The sequence below is a fragment of the Bufo bufo genome, chromosome 10 (assembly GCF_905171765.1).
Source record: "Bufo bufo chromosome 10, aBufBuf1.1, whole genome shotgun sequence".
NCBI lineage: Eukaryota > Metazoa > Chordata > Amphibia > Anura > Bufonidae > Bufo > Bufo bufo.
In genome coordinates this window covers 150,330,714-150,355,262 of record NC_053398.1, presented here as the reverse complement: position 1 = coordinate 150,355,262, position 24,549 = coordinate 150,330,714, and the positions used below count along the sequence as shown (strand labels likewise).

The following is a 24,549-nucleotide window of genomic DNA, read 5'->3' as shown; positions in this document are numbered from 1 at the left end:
TCTGCAGGACATCCTGACACCACATGTGGTCCTCTCATGGCAGAGCTGACAACTGCTGGTGTGATGATCGGGGAAGCCATCACATATGACAGTCGGTCACCCCTAGTAGTGATACGAGGACACTGACAGCTCAGTGATATGTACAGGACATCCTGACACCACATGTGGTCCTCTCATGGCAGGGCTGACAACTGCTGGTGTGATGATCGGGGGAGCCATCACATACGACAGTCGTCACCCCTAGTAGTGATACGAGGACACTGACAGCTCAGTGATATGTGCAGGACATCCTGACACCACATGTGTTCCTCTCATGGCAGGGCTGACAACTGCTGGTGTGATGATCGGGGAAGCCATCACATATGACAGTCGGTCACCCCTAGTAGAGATACGAGGACACTGACAGCTCAGTGATATGTACAGGACATCCTGACACCACATGTGTCCCTCTCATGGCAGGGCTGACAACTGCTGGTGTGATGATCGGGGGAGCCATCGCATACGACAGTCGGTCACCCCTAGTAGTGATACGAGGACACTGACAGCTCAGTGATATGTACAGGACATCCTGACACCACATGTGTCCCTCTCATGGCAGGGCTGACAACTGCTGGTGTGATGATCGGGGGAGCCATCGCATACGACAGTCGTCACCCCTAGTAGTGATACGAGGACACTGACAGCTCAGTGATATGTGCAGGACATCCTGACACCACATGTGTCCTCTCATGGCAGAGCTGACAACTACTGGTGTGATGATCGGGGGAGCCATCGCATACGACAGTCGTCACCCCTAGTAGTGATACGAGGACACTGACAGCTCAGTGATATGTGCAGGACATCCTGACACCACATGTGTCCCTCTCATGGCAGGGCTGACAACTGCTGGTGTGATGATTGGGGGAGCCATCGCATATGACAGTCGGTCACCCCTAGTAGTGATACGAGGACACTGACAGCTCAGTGATATCTGCAGGACATCCTGACACCACATGTGTCCTCTCATGGCAGGGCTGACAACTGCTGGTGTGATGATCGGGGAAGCCATCACATATGACAGTCGTCACCCCTAGTAGTGATACGAGGACACTGACAGCTCAGTGATATGTACAGGACATCCTGACACCACATGTGTCCCTCTCATGGCAGGGCTGACAACTGCTGGTGTGATGATCGGGGGAGCCATCACATACGACAGTCGTCACCCCTAGTAGTGATACGAGGACACTGACAGCTCAGTGATATCTGCAGGACATCCTGACACCACATGTGTCCTCTCATGGCAGAGCTGACAACTACTGGTGTGATGATCGGGGAAGCCATCACATATGACAGTCGTCACCCCTAGTAGTGATACGAGGACACTGACAGCTCAGTGATATGTGCAGGACATCCTGACACCACATGTGGTCCTCTCATGGCAGGGCTGACAACTGCTGGTGTGATGATCGGGGGAGCCATCACATACGACAGTCGTCACCCCTAGTAGTGATACGAGGACACTGACAGCTCAGTGATATGTGCAGGACATCCTGACACCACATGTGTCCTCTCATGGCAGAGCTGACAACTACTGGTGTGATGATCGGGGAAGCCATCACATATGACAGTCGTCACCCCTAGTAGTGATACGAGGACACTGACAGCTCAGTGATATCTGCAGGACATCCTGACACCACATGTGGTCCTCTCATGGCAGGGCTGACAACTGCTGGTGTGATGATCGGGGAAGCCATCGCATATGACAGTCGTCACCCCTAGTAGAGATACGAGGACACTGACAGCTCAGTGATATGTGCAGGACATCCTGACACCACATGTGTTCCTCTCATGGCAGGGCTGACAACTGCTGGTGTGATGATCGGGGGAGCCATCGCATACGACAGTCGGTCACCCCTAGTAGTGATACGAGGACACTGACAGCTCAGTGATATGTACAGGACATCCTGACACCACATGTGTCCCTCTCATGGCAGGGCTGACAACTGCTGGTGTGATGATCGGGGGAGCCATCACATACGACAGTCGTCACCCCTAGTAGTGATACGAGGACACTGACAGCTCAGTGATATCTGCAGGACATCCTGACACCACATGTGTCCTCTCATGGCAGAGCTGACAACTACTGGTGTGATGATCGGGGAAGCCATCACATATGACAGTCGGTCACCCATAGTAGTGATACGAGGACACTGACAGCTCAGTGATATCTGCAGGACATCCTGACACCACATGTGGTCCTCTCATGGCAGGGCTGACAACTGCTGGTGTGATGATCGGGGAAGCCATCGCATATGACAGTCGTCACCCCTAGTAGAGATACGAGGACACTGACAGCTCAGTGATATGTGCAGGACATCCTGACACCACATGTGCTCCTCTCATGGCAGAGCTGACAACTGCTGGTGTGATGATCGGGGAAGCCATCGTATACGACAGTCGTCACCCCTAGTAGTGATACGAGGACACTGACAGCTCAGTGATATCTGCAGGACATCCTGACACCACATGTGTCCTCTCATGGCAGAGCTGACAACTGCTGGTGTGATGATCGGGGAAGCCATCACATATGACAGTCGGTCACCCCTAGTAGTGATACGAGGACACTGACAGCTCAGTGATATGTGCAGGACATCCTGACACCACATGTGTTCCTCTCATGGCAGGGCTGACAACTGCTGGTGTGATGATCGGGGAAGCCATCACATACGACAGTCGGTCACCCCTAGTAGAGATACGAGGACACTGACAGCTCAGTGATATGTACAGGACATCCTGACACCACATGTGGTCCTCTCATGGCAGAGCTGACAACTGCTGGTGTGATGATCGGGGAAGCCATCGCATATGACAGTCGTCACCCCTAGTAGTGATACGAGGACACTGACAGCTCAGTGATATGTACAGGACATCCTGACACCACATGTGTCCCTCTCATGGCAGGGCTGACAACTGCTGGTGTGATGATCGGGGGAGCCATCGCATACGACAGTCGTCACCCCTAGTAGTGATACGAGGACACTGACAGCTCAGTGATATCTGCAGGACATCCTGACACCACATGTGTTCCTCTCATGGCAGGGCTGACAACTGCTGGTGTGATGATCGGGGAAGCCATCACATACGACAGTCGGTCACCCCTAGTAGAGATACGAGGACACTGACAGCTCAGTGATATGTACAGGACATCCTGACACCACATGTGGTCCTCTCATGGCAGAGCTGACAACTGCTGGTGTGATGATCGGGGGAGCCATCGCATATGACAGTCGTCACCCCTAGTAGTGATACGAGGACACTGACAGCTCAGTGATATGTACAGGACATCCTGACACCACATGTGTCCCTCTCATGGCAGGGCTGACAACTGCTGGTGTGATGATCGGGGGAGCCATCGCATACGACAGTCGGTCACCCCTAGTAGAGATACGAGGACACTGACAGCTCAGTGATATGTGCAGGACATCCTGACACCACATGTATTGTCTCTCATGGCAGGGCCCTATAATAACCACTGATGACGTCACAGCTGGCTGATTATACACTGGAGGATATTATAACTGTAATAGTGTATCTGTACTGGTATAGCAGAGTTATACTTAGTAATAATCCTTACAGTTTACTGGGAGGGGGACAGGGTCCTATAATAACCACTGATGATGTCACAGCTCACTGGTTATATACTAGGGATTATTACAAGCGTATTAAAATAACTAAAAGCCTGCAACCGCTGCAGAACTACAAGTCACAGCACAGCATGTCCCACAGACCTTCATCAGTCAAAAGGGGACACGTGACCAGCTCCGCGCTCCGGTTATTTCTTCCCTGCCTGGGTCTGATGAGTGCTACACGGACGCTGCTCCGGCTTGGCAAAAATACCTTACATGTTGGTTCCAGGACAATCTCTGTTCCGAGGTCGCTCAGGCTTTAGTCTTCCGATGAGCTCTATTGGTCGGAGGGTGCGGCGGGGGGCGGGGTCTGTCTAGCGATTGGCTAATACGGAAGCAGCTGAAGGAGTGCTGACCAATAGGAATAGGACAAACGATGTGCTGAGAGCGTGTGAAGGAGTGAGACAGCGGGACGGAGAGACTGTGCTGAGGTGACAGCGGAGGTAGGTTACTGTATGTAGAGGGCTGTGCGGGGGGTGACAGCGGAGGTAGGTTACTGTATGTAGAGGGGCTGTGCGGGGGGTGACAGCGGAGGTAGGTTACTGTATGGAGAGGGGCTGTGCGGGGGGTGACAGCGGAGGTAGGTTACTGTATGGAGAGGGGCTGTGCGGGGGGTGACAGCGGAGGTAGGTTACTGTATGGAGAGGGGCTGTGCGGGGGGTGACAGCGGAGGGAGGTTACTGTATGGAGAGGGGCTGTGCGGGGGGTGACAGCGGAGGTAGGTTACTGTATGGAGAGGGGCTGTGCGGGGGGTGACAGCGGAGGTAGGTTACCGTATGTAGAGGGGCTGTGCGGGGGGTGACAGCGGAGGTAGGTTACTGTATGGAGAGGGGCTGTGCGGGGGGTGACAGCGGAGGTAGGTTACTGTATGGAGAGGGGCTGTGCGGGGGGTGACAGCGGAGGTAGGTTACTGTATGGAGAGGGGCTGTGCGGGGGGTGACAGCGGAGGTAGGTTACCGTATGTAGAGGGCTGTGCGGGGGGTGACAGCGGAGGTAGGTTACTGTATGGAGAGGGGCTGTGCGGGGGGTGACAGCGGAGGTAGGTTACTGTATGGAGAGGGGCTGTGCGGGGGGTGACAGCGGAGGTAGGTTACTGTATGGAGAGGGGCTGTGCGGGGGGTGACAGCGGAGGTAGGTTACTGTATGTAGAGGGGCTGTGCTGAGGTGACAGCGGAGGTAGGTTACTGTATGGAGAGGGGCTGTGCGGGGGGTTATAGCGAAGGTAGGTTACTGTATGGAGAGGGGCTGTGCTGAGGTGACAGCGGAGGTAGGTTACTGTATGTAGAGGGGCTGTGCGGGGGGTTATAGCGAAGGTAGGTTACTGTATGGAGAGGGGCTGTGCTGAGGTGACAGCGGAGGTAGGTTACTGTATGTAGAGGGGCTGTGCGGGGGGTTATAGCGGAGGTAGGTTACTGTATGGAGAGGGGCTGTGTGGGGGGGTGACAGCGGAGGTAGGTTACCGTATGGAGAGGGGCTGTGCTGAGGTGACAGCGGAGGTAGGTTACTGTATGTAGAGGGGCTGTGCGGGGGGTTATAGCGAAAGTAGGTTACTGTATGGAGAGGGGCTGTGCTGAGGTGACAGCGGAGGTAGGTTACTGTATGTAGAGGGGCTGTGCGGGGGGTTATAGCAGAGGTAGGTTACTGTATGGAGAGGGGCTGTGTGGGGGGGTGACAGCGGAGGTAGGTTACTGTATGGAGAGGGGCTGTGCGGGGGGTTATAGCGGAGGTAGGTTACTGTATGGAGAGGGGCTGTGCGGGGGGTGACAGCGGAGGTAGGTTACTGTATGGAGAGGGGCTGTGCTGAGGTGACAGCGGAGGTAGGTTACTGTATGTAGAGGGGCTGTGCGGGGGGTTATAGCGGAGGTAGGTTACTGTATGGAGAGGGGCTGTGCAGGGGGTGACAGCGGAGGTAGGTTACTGTATGGAGAGGGGCTGTGCGGGGGGTGACAGGGGAGGTAGGTTACTGTATGGAGAGGGCTGTGCGGGGGGTGACAGCGGAGGTAGGTTACTGTATGTAGAGGGGCTGTGCGGGGGGTGACAGGGAAGGTAGGTTACTGTATGGAGAGGGCTGTGCGGGGGGTGACAGCGGAGGTAGGTTACTGTATGGAGAGGGGCTGTGCGGGGCGTGACAGGGGAGGTAGGTTACCGTATGGAGAGGAGCTGTGCTGAGGTGACAGCGGAGGTAGGTTACTGTATGTAGAGAAGCTGTGCGGGGGGTGATAGCGGAGGTAGGTTACTGTATGTAGAGGGGTTGTGCGGGGGGTGACAGCGGAGGTAGGTTACTGTATGTAGAGGGGCTGTGCGGGGGGTGACAGCGGAGGTAGGTTACTGTATGTAGAGGGGCTGTGCGGGGGGTGACAGCGGAGGTAGGTTACTGTATGTAGAGGGGCTGTGCAGGGGGGTGACTGCGGAGGTAGGTTACTGTATGTAGAGGGGCTGTGCGGGGGGTGACAGCGGAGGTAGGTTACTGTATGGAGAGGGGCTGTGCGGGGGGTGACAGCGGAGGTAGGTTACTGTATGTAGAGGGGCTGTGCGGGGGGTGACAGCGGAGGTAGGTTACTGTATGTAGAGGGGCTGTGCGGGGGGTGACAGCGGAGGTAGGTTACTGTATGTAGAGGGGCTGTGCTGAGGTGACAGCGGAGGTAGGTTACTGTATGTAGAGGGGCTGTGCGGGGGGTGACAGCGGAGGTAGGTTACTGTATGTAGAGGGGCTGTGCGGGGGGTGACAGCGGAGGTAGGTTACTGTATGTAGAGGGGCTGTGCTGAGGTGACAGCGGAGGTAGGTTACTGTATGGAGAGGGGCTGTGCGGGGGGTGACAGGGGAGGTAGGTTACTGTATGTAGAGGGGCTGTGCTGAGGTGACAGCGGAGGTAGGTTACTGTATGGAGAGGGGCTGTGCAGGGGGTGACAGCGGAGGTAGGTTACTGTATGGAGAGGGTCTGTGCTGAGGTGACAGCGGAGGTAGGTTACTGTATGGAGAGGGGCTGTGCGAGGGGTGACAGCGGAGGTAGGTTACTGTATGGAGAGGGGCTGTGCGGGGGGTGACAGCGGAGGTAGGTTACCGTATGTAGAGGGGCTGTGCGGGGGGTGACAGCGGAGGTAGGTTACTGTATGGAGAGGGGCTGTGCGGGGGGTGACAGCGGAGGTAGGTTACTGTATGGAGAGGGGCTGTGCTGAGGTGACAGCTGAGGTAGGTTACTGTATGTAGAGGGGCTGTGCGGGGGGTGACAGCGGAGGTAGGTTACTGTATGGAGAGGGGCTGTGCGGGGGGTGACAGCGGAGGTAGGTTACTGTATGGAGAGGGGCTGTGTGGGGGGTGACAGCGGAGGCAGGTTACTGTATGGAGAGGGGCTGTGCGGGGGGTGACAGCGGAGGTAGGTTACTGTATGTAGGGGGGGTGACAGCGGAGGAAGGTTACCGTATGGAGAGGGGCTGTGCGGGGGGTGACAGCGGAGGTAGGTTACTGTATGGAGAGGGGCTGTGCGAGGGGTGACAGCGGAGGTAGGTTACTGTATGTAGGGGGGGTGACAGCGGAGGTAGGTTACCGTATGGAGAGGGGCTGTGCTGAGGAGACAGCGGAGGTAGGTTACTGTATGGAGAGGGGCTGTGCTGAGGTGACAGCGGAGGTAGGTTACCGTATGGAGAGGGGCTGTGCGGGGGGGTGACAGCGGAGGTAGGTTACCGTATGGAGAGGGGCTGTGCGGGGGGGGTGACAGCGGAGGTAGGTTACTGTATGGAGAGGGGCTGTGCGGGGGGTGACAGCGGAGGTAGGTTACGGTATGTAGGGGGGGTGACAGCGGAGGTAGGTTACCGTATGGAGAGGGGCTGTGCGGGGGGGTGACAGCGGAGGTAGGTTACTGTATGGAGAGGGGCTGTGCGGGGGGTGACAGCGGAGGTAGGTTACGGTATGTAGGGGGGGGTGACAGCGGAGGTAGGTTACCGTATGGAGAGGGGCTGTGCGGGGGGGTGACAGCGGAGGTAGGTTACTGTATGGAGAGGGGCTGTGCGGGGGGTGACAGCGGAGGTAGGTTACTGTATGTAGAGGGGCTGTGCGGGGGGTGACAGCGGAGGTAGGTTACTGTATAGAGAGGGGCTGTGCGGGGGGTGACAGCGGAGGTAGGTTACTGTATAGAGAGGGGCTGTGCGGGGGGGTGACAGCGGAGGTAAGTTACCGTATGTAGAGGGGCTGTGCTGGGGGTGACAGCGGAGGTAGGTTACTGTATGGAGAGGGGCTGTGTGGGGGGTGACAGCGGAGGTAGGTTACTGTATGGAGAGGGGCTGTGCGGGGGGGTGACAGCGGAGGCAGGTTACTGTATGGAGAGGGGCTGTGCGGGGGGTGACAGCGGAGGTAGGTTACTGTATGTAGGGGGGGGTGACAGCGGAGGAAGGTTACCGTATGGAGAGGGGCTGTGCGGGGGGTGACAGCGGAGGTAGGTTACTGTATGGAGAGGGGCTGTGCGGGGGGTTATAGCGGAGGTAGGTTACTGTATGGAGAGGGGCTGTGCGGGGGGTGACAGCGGAGGTAGGTTACTGTATGGAGAGGGGCTGTGCGGGGGGTGACAGCGGAGGTAGGTTACTGTATGTAAGGGGGGTGACAGGGGAGGTAGGTTACTGTATGGAGAGGGGCTGTGCGGGGGGTGACAGCGGAGGTAGGTTACTGTATGGAGAGGGGCTGTGCGGGGGGTGACAGCGGAGGTAGGTTACTGTATGGAGAGGGGCTGTGCGGGGGGTGACAGGGAAGGTAGGTTACTGTATGGAGAGGGGCTGTGCGGGGGGTGACAGCGGAGGTAGGTTACTGTATGGAGAGGGGCTGTGCGGGGGGTGACAGCGGAGGTAGGTTACTGTATGTAGAGGGGCTGTGCGGGGGGTGACAGCGGAGGTAGGTTACTGTATAGAGAGGGGCTGTGCGGGGGGTGACAGCGGAGGTAAGTTACCGTATGTAGAGGGGCTGTGTGGGGGTGACAGCGGAGGTAGGTTACTGTATGGAGAGGGGCTGTGCGGGGGGTGACAGCGGAGGCAGGTTACTGTATGGAGAGGGGCTGTGCGGGGGGTGACAGCGGAGGTAGGTTACTGTATGGAGAGGGGCTGTGCGGGGGGTGACAGCGGAGGTAGGTTACTGTATGTAGGGGGGGTGACAGCGGAGGAAGGTTACCGTATGGAGAGGGGCTGTGCGGGGGGTGACAGCGGAGGTAGGTTACTGTATGGAGAGGGGCTGTGCGGGGGGTGACAGCGGAGGTAGGTTACTGTATGTAAGGGGGGTGACAGCGGAGATAGGTTACTGTATGTAGGGGGGGTGACAGCGGAGGTAGGTTACCGTATGGAGAGGGGCTGTGCTGAGGAGACAGCGGAGGTAGGTTACTGTATGGAGAGGGGCTGTGCTGAGGTGACAGCGGAGGTAGGTTACTGTATGGAGAGGGGCTGTGCGGGGGGTGACAGCGGAGGTAGGTTACTGTATGTAGGGGGGGTGACAGCGGAGGTAGGTTACTGTATGGAGAGGGGCTGTGCGGGGGGTGACAGCGGAGGCAGGTTACTGTATGGAGAGGGGCTGTGCGGGGGGTGACAGCGGAGGTAGGTTACTGTATGGAGAGGGGCTGTGCGGGGGGTGACAGCGGAGGTAGGTTACTGTATGTAGGGGGGGTGACAGCGGAGGAAGGTTACCGTATGGAGAGGGGCTGTGCGGGGGGTGACAGCGGAGGTAGGTTACTGTATGGAGAGGGGCTGTGCGGGGGGTGACAGCGGAGGTAGGTTACTGTATGTAAGGGGGGTGACAGCGGAGATAGGTTACTGTATGTAGGGGGGGTGACAGCGGAGGTAGGTTACCGTATGGAGAGGGGCTGTGCTGAGGAGACAGCGGAGGTAGGTTACTGTATGGAGAGGGGCTGTGCTGAGGTGACAGCGGAGGTAGGTTACTGTATGGAGAGGGGCTGTGCGGGGGGTGACAGCGGAGGTAGGTTACTGTATGTAGGGGGGGTGACAGCGGAGGTAGGTTACCGTATGGAGAGGGGCTGTGCGGGGGGGTGACAGCGGAGGTAGGTTACTGTATGGAGAGGGGCTGTGCGGGGGGTGACAGCGGAGGTAGGTTACTGTATGTAAGGGGGGTGACAGCGGAGGTAGGTTACCGTATGGAGAGGGGCTGTGCGGGGGGGGTGACAGCGGAGGTAGGTTACTGTATGGAGAGGGGCTGTGCGGGGGGTGACAGCGGAGGTAGGTTACGGTATGTAGGGGGGGGTGACAGCGGAGGTAGGTTACCGTATGGAGAGGGGCTGTGCGGGGGGGTGACAGCGGAGGTAGGTTACTGTATGGAGAGGGGCTGTGCGGGGGGTGACAGCGGAGGTAGGTTACGGTATGTAAGGGGGGTGACAGCGGAGGTAGGTTACCGTATGGAGAGGGGCTGTGCTGCGACTCCCTCCCGTATGTAGTGACTTTGTGCGCACGGCCAGAGGGGATGTTATTCACTATAGGAGAGTTTGGGGCCCTTGTTCTTGCTCAGGGGCCCTGTGCTAACTGCATCGACCCCTGAGGGTCCCATGCGTCTGACTCTTTGCCTCTCCTCTACACGTCGCACTAATCTGCACTCCGACCTCTTCTATTACTTTTTCAGCCAATCAAAGGCTTTAAGATGAAGAAAGTGACCTGCACGGCTCCGGTGAACATCGCCGTCATCAAATACTGTGAGTAGTGGAGACGGGGCTGTTCTCCGGGAAAAGGGAATTATCTTCCAAGGGCTTTAAAGGGGTCCTCTCCCTTCAGCACATAGCATTCATCATGTAGCTGCAGTTAGTACAAGCCACTTACTAATGTATTGGGATTCTCCATATTGCTTCCTATGATGGCTGGATTCCCTTTTCTATCACATTATGCACTGCTCGTTTCCATGGTTATGACCACCCTGCAATCCAGCAGTGGTGGTCGTGCCTGCACACTGTAGGAAATAATGCCCACCTCTCTGGTGGTCAGAATCGTGGGACCGCACATAGACCGCTGCTTTTTCCTATAGTGTACAAGCACGGCCACTGATGCTGGATTGCAGGGTGGTCGTAACCATGGAAACGAGCAGTGTATAATGGGATAGAAAAATGAATCCAGCCATCATAGGAAGCAATATGGAGGATCACAGTACATTAGTAAGTGCCTTGTAGGGGTCATCCAATAATACAACTGCCCCCACAATGCCCAGGCCCACAATTAAAAGAGTGTCAATACCAGGATCTCCTGGAAATATCTCCCAAGGGGTCCGGGGATAACTGCGGGGGGCGCCAAAGGATGGACGAATGTAGAAATGAGAGTAAAGGAAAGGCTGCCAGTGGCGGTCATGTATGTAGGGAAGGCCGCTACATAGGTAGTTGTCTTAGGACGAGTGAAAGGATAAAAACCCCACTATTGGCGCCAATCCTCTAATGGTAATTACTGTGAATATTACTTAAATAGATAGAAAATAACGATAATAAATGTATATTAAATGGTTTTCCGCTAACTTGCTTTCACACCCACCTAACAATTAGTAGATGCCATTGATAAAATATATACATAAAACATAGTAAAAGCATTGTGACCGAAGACTCGCTTCACCGGGGAGGTGTTTGGTGGGATAAAGCTCAAGACTCCCTCGCCGGGATCGCCCGTAGAATCTCCGGAAGAACGGCGCTTCTTGTAAATTCCTTTAATAGTAGCACAGGTCGGCCTCAACGCGTTTCGGGGCATCATTAATCCCCCTTCATCAGGAGCCGTCACAAGACATGACACATAATGTATATAAAGGTGCAAGGAAAAAAAACGCCCAAATCTAGGTGTATGACCTCCGGTTTCGGAACTGTGGAACGCATCTGTTTTCTGGGTATATACAAATCAATATGTGGAAAATACAAACATGTTCAAATGGGAGAGTAGGAAACGGAGACCTGGATGGTGGCACGTATTCAATAGACAGGAAAAACGGAGGTGTTTTACCAGAGTCAGCGGGATCGTAGTGGATCGCGAACATGGAACGCAAGGCAGAAGCTGAAGGGAGGCACTTAGGTCGTGTGGAACGCATAGGTCCCACTGCGCATGCGCGGAGTGCGCTCCTGTTTACTCTGCATTGCATCTATCTCACGGAGGGGTCTACGCATTGATAAGAGGTTTATAACCTTTTCTATCGCAGAAGGAGATTGATAGATTGATCAGAGGCTGATCCATTACTGATACCCATATATAAAAAGATGGTTATATAGATATAACCTAAAAATATAGTAAAGTACATGTATCAAAAAAAAAATATATATATATATATATATATATATATCAATGCAAAATCTATAAAAAAACGTATTAATCATAGATGGATAAGCAAATAAATCAGTAGATACCAACAAATATGTAAATAAATATGTAAATAAATAAATGTTTCCATAAAAATGTAACCATGTTGATTTAAGATGATGGGTGTTCCGGATTCCTAAAGGTATTTCTATATATATATAAGCAACAAGACCTCGGGCACCTGGTCCTAGTGTTTATTGTGTTGGATTCATGTGGCCCTTGATGAAATATTGACACAGTAATCCCCTCCTATAGGTGATACTTGCCCCACTCCCTGGCGGATCAAAACATCTGGTGATGGGGGGAGCAGACAATAGCAGGCCGCTGGCATTGCGGGTGACACTAGGGAGGATGGTCGCGGTCTGATATTGTCTGCTCCCCCTGAGGCGTGGCGGGGAGCGGGCAGGTATTGTCTATAGGAGGGCCCCGGCATTGGGGGGGTTTCTACTATTGGATGACCCATTTACCTTTCTCTACATGATAAATGCACTTTGCTGAGAACACTGGGTGACATGTAGCAGAGGTCCTGAGGGGGCAGGACACAGGGGTTTGATGAATACAAAGGGAACACCCCCTTGTCGTGCCCCGCCCTCTCACGACCCTTCACTAGGCAGAACTCCTTTTGTATCCGCTTTTCCTAGAGTGGCTCTTTAAAGGGGTATTCCCACTTTGACATCTATGACCCGTCCACAGCGGCCGTGTACGTCTGACTCCTAACGACGGTGACTGGTGAGGGACGCACAGGGACCGCAGGACGGGGCCCGCACCTGCCAGAGGCTATGCCACGGATGTCGAGGTGGGAATACCCCTTTAATGCTTCCACCCATAATAATCAGTGTTCTTACCAATCCACAGGGGGGAAGAGGAACGAGGAGCTGATTCTCCCGATTAACTCGTCCCTGAGTGTTACGCTGCATCAGGACCAGGTGGGCCTCAGGTTTGGACTCTTCTTGAACGTCCGGTAATCTGGGAACAGCAGAATCCTGGACTATTGGAAGTTAGGGGTTAAAAAGATGACACATTTAAAACCAAAGTGTTCTCCTGCCAACATCTGCGGGTGTGTCGGTGGCATCATCCATGGGAACTGCCGAAACGACACTCCCTGCTCGATCCCATCCCCCCTCTTAATATACATGGAAGTCTTTATCCATCATGGGTTTTGTTATCGACAGTTAAAAACCACGACCACTGTGGCCACGAGCCGGGACTTCACCGAGGACCGCATCTGGCTGAATGGGAAGGAGGACCAGATCAATCACCCCCGACTGCAGTCCTGTTTACGAGAGAGTAAGTGACATGTACCTACCTTCTCAGAAAGTCTGACCAGAGACAGGTGGGCAACATACATACAGTATTAACCCCTTCAGGACTATTTCACCTTAAGGACCTGGTCATTTTATGCAAATCTGACCAGTGTCACTTTAAGTGGTGATAACTTTAAAACGCTTTGACTTATCCAGGCCGTTCTGAGATTGTTTTTTCGTCACATATTGTACTTCATGACACTGCTAAAATTGGGTCAAAAAATATAATTTTTTGCATAAAAAAATACCAAATTTACCAAAAATTTGGAAAAATTAGCAAATTTCCAAGTTTCAATTTCTCTACTTCTATAATACATAGTAATACCTCCAAAAATAGTTATTACTTTACATTCCCCATATGTCTACTTTATGTTTTGGTTCATTTTGGGAATGATATTTTATTTTTTGGGGATGTTATAAGGCTTAGAAGTTTAGAAGCAAATCTTGAAATTTTTTCAGAAATTTTCAAAAACCCAATTTTTAGGGACCAGTTCAGGTCTGAAGTCACTTTGCGAGGCTTACATAATAGAAACCACCCAAAAATTACCCCATTCTATAAACTACACCCATCAAGGTATTCAAAACTGATTTTACAAACTTTGTTAACCCTTTAGGTGTTCCACAAGAATTAATGGAAAATAGAGATACAATTTCAAAATTTCACTTTTTTGGCAGATTTTCCATTTTAATAATTTTTTTCCAGTTACAAAGCAAGGGTTAACAGCCAAACCAAACTCAATATTTATGGCCCTGATTCTGTAGTTTACAGAAACACCCCATATGTGGTTGCAGGGGTGTGGAAATTAAAAAAAAAACTACTTGTCGAAGGACTAAAGTGGGGGCTCAATCTACTTGTCCTGAACTTATACTAACGTTATACTGTATGGGGGCAAGGGCCACAAGGAGATGTTATGCTGTATGGGGGCGGGGGCCACAAGGAGACGTTATGCTGTATGGGGGCGGGGGCCACAAGGAGATGTTATGCTGTATAGGGCGGGGGCCACAAGGAGACGTTATGCTGTATAGGGCGGGGGCCACAAGGAGACGTTATACTGTATAGGGGCAGGGGCCACAGGGTGACATTATACTGTGCGGGGGCAGCCGCTTGGTGACGTTATACTGTATGGGGCACTAGGGCAGCCCCAAGGTGACGTTATACTGTATGGGGGCCACAAGGAGACGTTATACTGTATGGGGCACTAGGGCAGCCCCAAGGAGACATTACACTGTATGGGGGCCACAAGGAGACGTTATACTGTATGGGGCACTAGGGCAGCCCCAAGGTGACGTTATACTGTATGGGGGCCACAAGGAGACGTTATACTGTATGAGGGCAACAGGGAGACATTATCGTTTATCAAGTGCCACGTGCAGTGCAGATTGCAGGCAGGGCCAGAGCCTCAGAAGACAGACAGCACAACCTTTATTTCTGACACCCCTGCAGATGAGAGTTCCTCCCGGAGCCTGTCCACATCGCAGCTCCCGGCCTGAGCTGCAAGCGCTGACTGGGGTCACATAGCATTATACTGATTTATGATGCTATGTAACCCTTAGGGTGCTGGAATGTACTGTATAGCACTGACAGCATTATGTCAGTGTTATCCAACACATTCCAGAACTGTAAGGGTTACATAGCATCATAAATCAGTATAATGCTATGTGACCCCAGTCAGCGCTTGCAGGTAAGGCCGGGAGCTGCGATGTGGACAGGCTCCGGGAGGAACTCTCATCTGCAGGGGGCCGTGGGGTCTCTCACTCCTCTTCTCCCATCTTGGCCTGCAATCACTCAGTCTCTGGAGACGGTGTGCTGACTTACTGTGCGCTCCTGTGCTGGCAGGTGGGCGGAGACTTCGATACAGGAGCCGGGAGGAGCGGGGGGCCGCCTGCAGGAAGTGATATGTACGGTACTCATATGCACGATGCAGGGGCAGGCTGACATAGATGTAGGAGCGGTCAGCTCGTGGCTAGCATATGACCGCTCCTATTACTGCCCAACCGACATGTCCCTGCTACTTGCCCGCACAGGGCTAAACAACTGTTCAAACTACTTGCCCGGCGCCCGGAACTGCATGTCCCGGGCGTCGGGCGATAGGAATTCCACACCCCTGGGTTGTAAACTGCTGTACGGGCACACGGCAGGGCGCAGAAGGAAAGGAATGCCATACGGTTTTTGGAAGGCAGATTTTGCTGGACTGTTTTTTTTGTCCCATTTGAAGCCCCCCTGATGCACCCCGAGAGTAGAAACTCCAAAAAAGTTACCCCATTTTAGAAACTACGGGATAGGGTGGCAGTTTTGTTGGTACTAGTTTAGGGTACAGATGATTTTTGGTTGCTCTATATTACACTTTTTGTGAGGCAAGATAACAAGAAATAGCTGTTTTGGCACTGTTTTTATTTTTTGTTATTTACAACATTCATCTGACAGGTTAGATCATGTGATATTTTTATAGAGCCGGTGGTTACGGACGCGGCGATACCTAATAATATGTATACTTTTTTTTATTTATGTAAGTTTTACACAATGATTTCATTTTTGAAGCAAAAAAAATCATGTTTTAGTGTTTCCATAGTCTAAGAGCCATAATTTTTTCAGTTTTTGGGCGATTACCTTGGGTCGGATATGATTTTTGCGGGATGAGATGACTACTATTTTGGCTTACATATGACTTTTTTGATCACTTTTATTACCTTTTTTTGGAAGTAAGGTGAGCAAAATTTCAATTTCATCATAGTTTTTATTTTTTATTTTTTATGGTGTTCACCGTGCGGGAAATGTAACATGACCGTTTTATAGATCGGGTCGTTACGGACGCGGTGATATATAACATGTGTAGGGAATTTTATTTTTTTAATTTTTAATCAGGGATATTTTTACTTTTTTTTTCACTTTTTAAAAAAAAAAATTTTTTTACCCAGACCCACTTGGTTCTTGAAGATCCAGTGGTTCTGATGTCTGTAGAATACAGTACAGTACACTATATAGGGTACTGTATTTCACTCACACTTTGTCTTAACAGATCTCTGCCTTTAGCACAGATCTGTTCAGCACCATGGACAGCAGGATGCCATGGGAACCTTCCCCGTCTGCCACAACTGAGCAGACGGGGAAGGGGAGGGAGGAGGGCTACGGACCGCGGCATGGAAGGGGTTAAAACGGCGGACATCTGCACAGATGTCTGCCGTTTGAATCGGAGTGTCAGCAATGAGCTGACACTCTGATTCAACCGCTCGGCCATCCTGAAAAAAAACGGGGGGCCGGCGGAAGATCACGCCCCTGCCCCCCACACTGCCGCACGCCTCCCGCACAGCCCGCAATCCTCCCCCCCGCTGCGCCCGCATGCACAAAAACACAGAGGGCTGCAGGGGGGGGGGGGGGGTTAACTTTCAAAAATATGGGCTTTGAGGTTTCTGAGGGATCACAAACCTGCATTAGCGCTAAAAACCGCAGGTCTGAATTGACCTGCGGTTTGTAGCGATCGGCAATGCGGGGGGGTCACAGGACCCCCTAGGCATTGTCACAGGGTGCCTGCTGAATGATTTCAACAGGCACCCTGTTCCGATCACTGCCGGCCGTGCGGCAGTGATCAAAACTACACAGGACATACCGGTACGCCCTAAGTCCTTAAGGGGTTAAAGGGGTTGTCTCCTCCAGCCGGCCGGGGAAAATCAAACCTTCCTGGGCTACCCTGTCTCTGTAGCTCACATACACCGCAACAGGAGCTTGCATCGCCCCATTCTACTTTATCCTGGCCGGCTGGTGGTCAGCAGGATGAGACAACCCCTTCAACGTACATATTAGGTGCAGTCACTGTGTACATACATTACTTATCCTGTATTATACTCCAGAGCTGCACTCACTGTTCTGCTGGTGGAGTCACTGTGTGTAACGGATCCCCTACACTGTGTACATACATTACTTATCCTGTACTGATCCTGAGTTACATCCTGTATTATACTCCAGAGCTGCACTCACTATTCTGCTGGTGCAGTGACTGTGTACATACATTACTTATCCTGTACTGATCCTGAGTTACATCCTGTATTATACTCCAGAGCTGCGCTCACTATTCTGCTGGTGCAGTCACTGTGTACATACATTACTTATCCTGTACTGATCCTGAGTTACTTCCTGTATTATACTCCAGAGCTGCACTCACTATACTGCTGGTGGAGTCACTGTGTACATACATTACTTATCCTGTACTGATCCTGAGTTACATCCTGTATTATACTCCAGAGCTGCACTCACTATTCTGCTGGTGCAGTGACTGTGTACATACATTACTTATCCTGTACTGATCCTGAGTTACATCCTGTATTATACTCCAGAGCTGCACTCACTATTCTGCTGGTGCAGTCACTGTGTACATACATTACTTATCCAGTACTGATCCTGAGTTACATCCTGTATTATACTCCAGAGCTGCACTCACTATTCTGCTGGTGCAGTCACTGTGTACATACATTACTTATCCTGTACTGATCCTGAGTTACATCCTGTATTATACTCCAGAGCTGTACTCACTATTCTGCTGGTGCAGTCACTGTGTACATACATTACTTATCCTGTACTGATCCTGAGTTACATCCTGTATTATACTCCAGAGCTGCACTCACTATTCTGCTGGTGCAGTCACTGTGTACATACATTACTTATCCTGGACTGATCCTGAGTTACATCCTGCATTATACTCCAGAGCTGCACTCACTATTCTGCTGGTGCAGTCACTGTGTACATACATTACTTATCCTGTACTGATCCTGAGTTACATCATGTATTATACTCCAGAGCTGCACTCACTATTCTGCTTTGTTGTCAGCAGACAGCCCACTTACAGCTTAGTTCAGCTCCTATAACACGGGGGCATTTAGTTGCATACACTATTCTGCAGAATCCAGAATTGAAATCATTCAGCATTTGCTGCTTGTTCAGTGTCTGCATGCATTACGCTATTTCAAATAACAACAAGCAGAATTGGAAAAGCAGCTCTGGAGTATAATGCAGATTCAGTCCAGGATATGTAATTATCTAGATTATCTCTGTACTTGACCTTAATGATAATAGGAGGACTTACTCTATAACTTTAGCACTTCATTTTTTATTAATTTTTTTTCCGCACAGTCCGTCGCCTGGCGAGGAAGAGGAGGAGCAGCGGAGAGGACAGCGTCTCAAGAATCCTAAATTTCAAGGTTCACATATGCTCCGTCAACAACTTCCCCACAGCTGCCGGGCTGGCGTCTTCTGCTGCTGGATACGCCTGTCTGGGTAAATGCAGTGCTCCGTGGACCCCATCGGTGCACTACACGCACCATGTGCCGTCTAAGCAACATTTGCTGCATGATGGAGAAAGTTCTGTGCTCTGCTCCTTGGTGCCAGTCTGGGCTCTGCTCCTTGGTGCCAGTCTGGGCTCTGCTCCTTGGTGCCAGTCTGGGCTCTGCTCCTTGGTGCCAGTCTGGGCTCTGCTCCTTGGTGCCAGTCTGGGCTCTGCTCCTTGGTGCCAGTCTGGGCTCTGCTCCTTGGTGCCAGTCTGGGCTCTGCTCCTTGGTGCCAGTCTGGGCTCTGCTCCTTGGTGCCAGTCTGGGCTCTGCTCCTTGGTGCCAGTCTGGGCTCTGCTCCTTGGTGCCAGTCTGGGCTCTGCTCCTTGGTGCCAGTCTGGGCTCTGCTCCTTGGTGCCAGTCTGGGCTCTGCTCCTTGGTGCCAGTCTGGGCTCTGCTCCTTGGTGCCAGTCTGGGCTCTGCTCCTTGGTGCCAGTCTGGGCTCTGCTCCTTGGTGCCAGTCTGGGCTCTGCTCCTTGGTGCCAGTCTGGGCTCTGCTCCTTGGTGCCAGTCTGGGCTCTGCTCCTTGGTGCCAGTCTGGGCTCTGCTCCTTGGTGCCAGTCTGGGCTCTGCTCCTTGGTGCCAGTCTGGGCTCTGCTCCTTGGTGCCAGTCTGGGCTCTGCTCCTTGGTGCCAGTCTGGGCTCTGCTCCGTGGTGCCAGTCTGGGCTCTGCTCCGTGGTGCCAGTCTGGGCTCTGCTCCGTGGTGCCAGTCTGGGCTCTGCTCCGCGGTGCCAGTCTGGGCTCTGCTCCGTGGTGCCAGTCTGGGCTCTGCTCCTTAGCATTTTGCGGACCACACATGGCCGGCACTATGATAGAAATGCCTATTGTCCGTGGCTGTGGACAAGAATAGGACATGCTCTATCTTTTTTTGCGGGGCTGCGGAACGGAAGTGCGGGTGCGGATACCACATGGTGTGCTGTCAGCATCTCATGCAGCCCCATTGAAATGAAAGGGTCCGCAAAAAATTCGGAACAGATGCGGACTTATTCATGCCGACATGTGAATGGACTCTTAACCTACATAAGAATTTGATTAAATTTGCAAGAATCCCTTGATTTTGTGCCAATCCTGCGTTACTCCATTCACATCCAGAGCTGCGCTCCAGGTGCCGCTGGCTGAGACAGACCTTGCCTTACAGTTCTCGCTGTGTAAGAGCCACCATGGCTCCCACAATGACCTCTGCATTTAGCTTTAGACCTGACCGGAGAAGAAGCTACATGTGACTCCGCTTCAGATAGACCAGGGGTCAGCAACCTCCATCACTCCAGCTGTTGGGAAACTACAACTCCCAGCATGCACACTTGCTCGGCTGCTGAAGGTTGGTGGCCCCTGTGGTAGGCTTCTGTCACTGCGTGTTAATACAATAAGAGTCTGATGGTTCTCCTCTTAGTGTACACCCTAGCAAAGCTCTATGGCGTAGAAGGCGAGCTATCGGAAATCGCCAGGCAGGGTTCTGGCAGCGCCTGCAGGAGCATGCACGGAGGCTTTGTCCAGTGGGTCATGGGTGAGAGAGAAGACGGCAAGGACAGCCTGGCTCAGCAGGTGGAACCAGAGACCCATTGGCCAGAACTGCGGATCCTGATCCTGGTGGTAAGTGTCAGGGCGGTGACCCGATGTCTGCTCAGAATGGTAGTAAATTGCCTCAGTCTTTGTGCCTCTCGTATTTCAGGCCAGTGCGGAGAAGAAGCATGTTGGCAGTACGGCGGGCATGCAGACGAGTGTGGAGACCAGCCCTCTACTCAAGGTAACGTCTACCAGGGAAGATCTGCAACCAGCAGCACGGAGCGGTGCCACCTGGCCTCATAGCAAGTCTTCTCATTCGGTACGTCTATATCATGTTGTCACAGCTCCGGGCTGAAACAGTGGTGCCAGGGCGAATGGGCGAGATGATTGAAGCCATCAAGAATAAGGACTTTGAAGCCTTTGGACAACTGACCATGAAGGACAGTAACCAGTTTCATGCCACGTGCCTGGACACCTTCCCCCCAATATTTTACCTGAACCAGGTTTCCCAGAGAATAATCAGCCTGGTCCACCGGTACAACAACCACTACGGGCAGACCAAGGTAAGACGATGTGCAACCAGGGCCGGGTCCATGGCCTTCACCCCTCACTGTCCTCCCTGCACCCATCCGGGGGGCCGCAGTGGAAAGATCTCACGTCCTGGGGGCGCTCTCTCACATCAGCACCTCTAATACACCCCCACCCCCCAAAATCCTTTGGTTCAGGAAGTCTCCCGGTCCGTGCCGTGGGAGGTTATGAAGGGGCTGGGGGTGATGGCTCACATTACTAGTCAGTACCCCGCACTTGTCGGAGGCCTTCCTGAAGATATTTACCTCTCGTGCAGGTTGCCTACAGCTTTGATGCAGGTCCTAATGCCGTCATCTTCGCCCTTGAACCAACGGTCAATGAATTTGTGGAGATTGTGAAGCGTTCCTTCCCTCCAGAGCCCAACGGAGACCCGTAAGTTACTGACGGAGCACAGACAGGTGTTGTAGAGCCAGAGGCCTGAAGAACCACGATGGTGGACCCTGTCACTAGCCTTCAGGTGTGGTCACGTGTTCCTGTAAGTGAGAAGCAGGATGGGGTTGTATCTGCAGCAGGTGTCGGCGGCGGCGGGTAGTAATGCACCCTGTGGAGGTCTGTATGATCCCTGATCACTTAGCATTTACACCTAGGATCGCCCCTTCAACAGCATTGGACAACTGCTTAGAAGGCGATTGCACGAATGCTTTCTTTAGTTTTAGACCCTGATTTTCGTCTTGTCGCAATGGACTTTATTAACTATTGAATTACTGATGCATTCTGATGGATTTGCAGAGATCACACAGTGAATTTCCAGATTCCTCAGCACGTTAGTATAATATGCACCCAGCTTACTCATTCCATCGGTGATGATTGTAGGCCAGTATTGCTATTTGCGGAATTCCCTAATAATTTATTAAAGGGGTTGTCCCACCATTTAGTATCGATTCCGTGTATAGATCAGAAAAAGCGAAGCACCTTTGGCATTTAGATGCTGTTAACAAATCATTCCAGGGAATTACATAGTAAAGCGGGTAGTGGTGTTCATTTAATTACATTGTATGGCGCCACTTGGTGTTCACTCACTTATAGTATGGCGCCACCTGGTGTTCATTTAATTACATTGTATGGCGTCACTTGGTGTTCACTCACTTATAGTATGGCGCCACCTGGTGTTCATTTAATGACATTGTATGCCGCCACCTGGTGTTCATTTAATTACATAGTATACTGGGTAGTGGTGTTCATTTACTCACGTAGTGTTTCGCCACCTGGTGTTCATTTAATGACATTGCATGGCGCCACCTGGTGTAGATCGCCGCGTGTACAGCGATGTTCATGTCCATCTACTGAGCACTAGTCTGTCGCCCTCCTCTGCTCCCTGCATCCCATAGAAGAGAGCTGAATCCCTGCAGTCCATGGCAGTATAGCTGAGAAGATTCCTTTTGCAGGGGTGATAAGACTGGACTATATTGTCCGCTGCCAGAGGGGGAAGGAGACTGATTCTGTCCAGACACAGATTAGCAGCAGCACCAAGGGTAATGGCAAAAACCTGTTAGAAACACTGAACGTTACTTTAAACCGGCAATTCAGAGTCTTTCAGGACTTTAGGTCTGAATATAATTCATGGATCGGCCCCTTTAAGGGTCCATCAGAGCTGCACGTTCTGGTTCTGTGGTCACAATATCTACAACAAGTTGCTCGGTTTTGAGGAATTCACAGTAGGAGACACGATGGCCGTCCGGAACCATCCAGCTAGAGCCTGTGCCTCGTGCCTCCCCTCAGCGAGTGCTTCATTCTCCTTCAGACCTCGCGGCTGGTATTTCGGAGGAACTCGTAAACGTTCCTTTTTCACTTATAGAAATGACTAATTTGCAGATTTTCCTAGTGAGAGCAGATGACGGTGACGCTTGGATGGTTCCCAAGTTCTAATAAATCCTCTTCTGTTGAATATGAAATTATATCGAATCCTGGGAAAGCTGGGTGGTGACCATTTCCTCGCCCAACTTTTCTTGGAATCGGGGATTTACAGTTGCATAATTGTGTAATTTGTTAACCAGGGACCTAGATAAACCGGGTGAGCACCCTAGGGTGTAGCATCTCTAGGCTCACGGGGTGTCATTTAGACAATACTTCCTGTCCCGTAGCCAAATGTTTGCATCACACCCATCTAACAAGTGCTGAGCAATGAGGCCGAGAGTCAACAACCCCACCCTCCCCTCCCCCATACACATGCACACTGGGCCTCAGCCGAGCATGCATGTTGTCTCAATCCAGATTCGGGGGGGGGGACGCAGTTACTCATCTACCGTGAGAATTTAGGATCGGCTGTGTTAAGATCCAACATGCCTGATCCTTTTTTTCCTGACACCATCTGTCAGGGCCCCCCATGCACATTGGGTAGTCATCCGGTCGCCCCTAGATCTGCAGGTTAGGCGGAGCTCCACCTAATCTGCATGAGCAGCTCCTGGAGATGTTGGGGGGGGGGGAAGCCATAAGATGCTGGGACATGACCTAAGTCTAGTTCCCCCGGGGCTATAGATTTACTGCTGTAACCACCCCACGGACGCTCTCGTCTCCCGTTTTCATCAGTAAGGGGGTTGTTCTCTGTTTCTCTACAGATATCTCAGGGGGCTCCAGGTCGGCCCTGCTCCTCTGTCTCAAGAGCTCTTGTCGGCAGTGGAGACCGACGTGTTCCCGGGAGGCGTGCACTACGTCATTATCACACAGGTATCCTCACTCTGCTCTCCTTTTATGTAGTCTGCACCACGCCATGTCCCCTGATATCCTCTGTCAATGCAGCTCCAGATGTGACTAGAGTATAGGACTGAAGTAAAGCAGTTTGTAATTTGTAGAGTTAAAACCTCAAATATGGTTAAAAGGGTCCTCCGTGACCGGGAACCCCTTTGTCTGTATGCAGGCAGGGTGCAAGGGTTTCAGCGCTGAGCTCACTAATCCTCCAAAACGTGGCACCTATAGGCATGTCACTGACTCCAGCCAATCAGTGGCCACCGTTCAGACCATTGATTGGCGTGTAGATCCCCTGCTCGCTGCCTGCACCCATGGGAAGGGGCTCCCGGTCTCTGAGAGCCCCCATAAGGACTGCAGCCAGACCCGGGGGGCTCGCATCGTGTACGTTTCTGACTCTTCATCATCTTCTGTTGCAGCCGGGACCAGGTCCAGTAGAATCACAAGATCTCTCCCTGGATCTGTTGGGACCTGACGGCCTCCCCAAGACAAGTGCCTGACGTTACATCACTTCATAAGATCTCCTAATGGCGGCTTGTGTTTGGTCCTGGGGCGGCGAGCTGTGCGGATTCCTCAGCGGCGTTCACCGCATCTCAAGTTACGTCACAGCGGCCACATTCTTACAAGGAAATTTATATCCTGACTTTTTACCATAATGATCATTTTGTATCAGTTATTCCCATTTTATTGGGAAAATAAAACAAAAACACGAATTGATAATTTTCGTCCCGTGGTGCCCGTGTGGTTTTGTATCCGCCATATCTGCAGGTATTTCCAGTCTTATCGGTGAAGACGCACAAGGGCTGCCGTCCAATCAGATCAGCCAGACCCTCCCCATCTCTGTGGGTTCGGCTGCCGGTCTCATGTGTATGGGGGCCTGTAAGACGGGGGATTGCAGTCTATTGGGTTCGGCTGTCCGTCTCATGTGTATGGGGGCCTGTAAGACGGGGGATTGCAGTCTATTGGGTTCGGCTGTCCGTCTCATGTGTATGGGGGCCTGTAAGACGGGGGATTGCAGTCTATTGGGTTCGGCTGCCGGTCTCATGTGTATGGGGGCCTGTAAGACGGGGGATTGCAGTCTATTGGGCTCGGCTGCCGGTCTCATGTGTATGGGGGCCTGTAAGACGGGGGATTGCAGTCTATTGGGTTCGGCTGCCGGTCATGTGTATGGGGGCCTGTAAGACGGGGG

At 52.3% G+C, this 24,549-nt stretch overlaps 1 protein-coding gene across 4 annotated transcripts; it reads left to right on the top strand.

Annotated features, from left to right (window-relative positions):
• Nucleotides 1-4,027: 4,027 nt before the first annotated feature.
• Nucleotides 4,028-24,084, top strand: MVD (mevalonate diphosphate decarboxylase). Of its 4 annotated transcripts, none has more exons than XM_040409053.1 (11): nucleotides 4,028-4,111; nucleotides 10,270-10,339; nucleotides 12,822-12,892; nucleotides 13,139-13,253; nucleotides 18,393-18,536; nucleotides 19,978-20,177; nucleotides 20,257-20,331; nucleotides 20,435-20,653; nucleotides 20,935-21,050; nucleotides 23,234-23,342; nucleotides 23,780-24,084. In XM_040409053.1, exons 2-11 carry the CDS (start codon nucleotides 10,288-10,290, stop codon nucleotides 23,858-23,860), a joined length of 1,182 nt encoding a protein of 393 aa, XP_040264987.1. In that variant the 5' UTR covers nucleotides 4,028-4,111; nucleotides 10,270-10,287; the 3' UTR covers nucleotides 23,861-24,084. The 4 variants fall into 4 exon arrangements, with proteins under 4 accessions (XP_040264987.1, XP_040264988.1, XP_040264985.1 ...); XM_040409054.1 differs by lacking the exon at nucleotides 4,028-4,111 and adding an exon at nucleotides 8,230-8,236; XM_040409051.1 differs by lacking the exon at nucleotides 4,028-4,111 and adding an exon at nucleotides 9,019-9,063.
• Nucleotides 24,085-24,549: the final 465 nt, after the last annotated feature.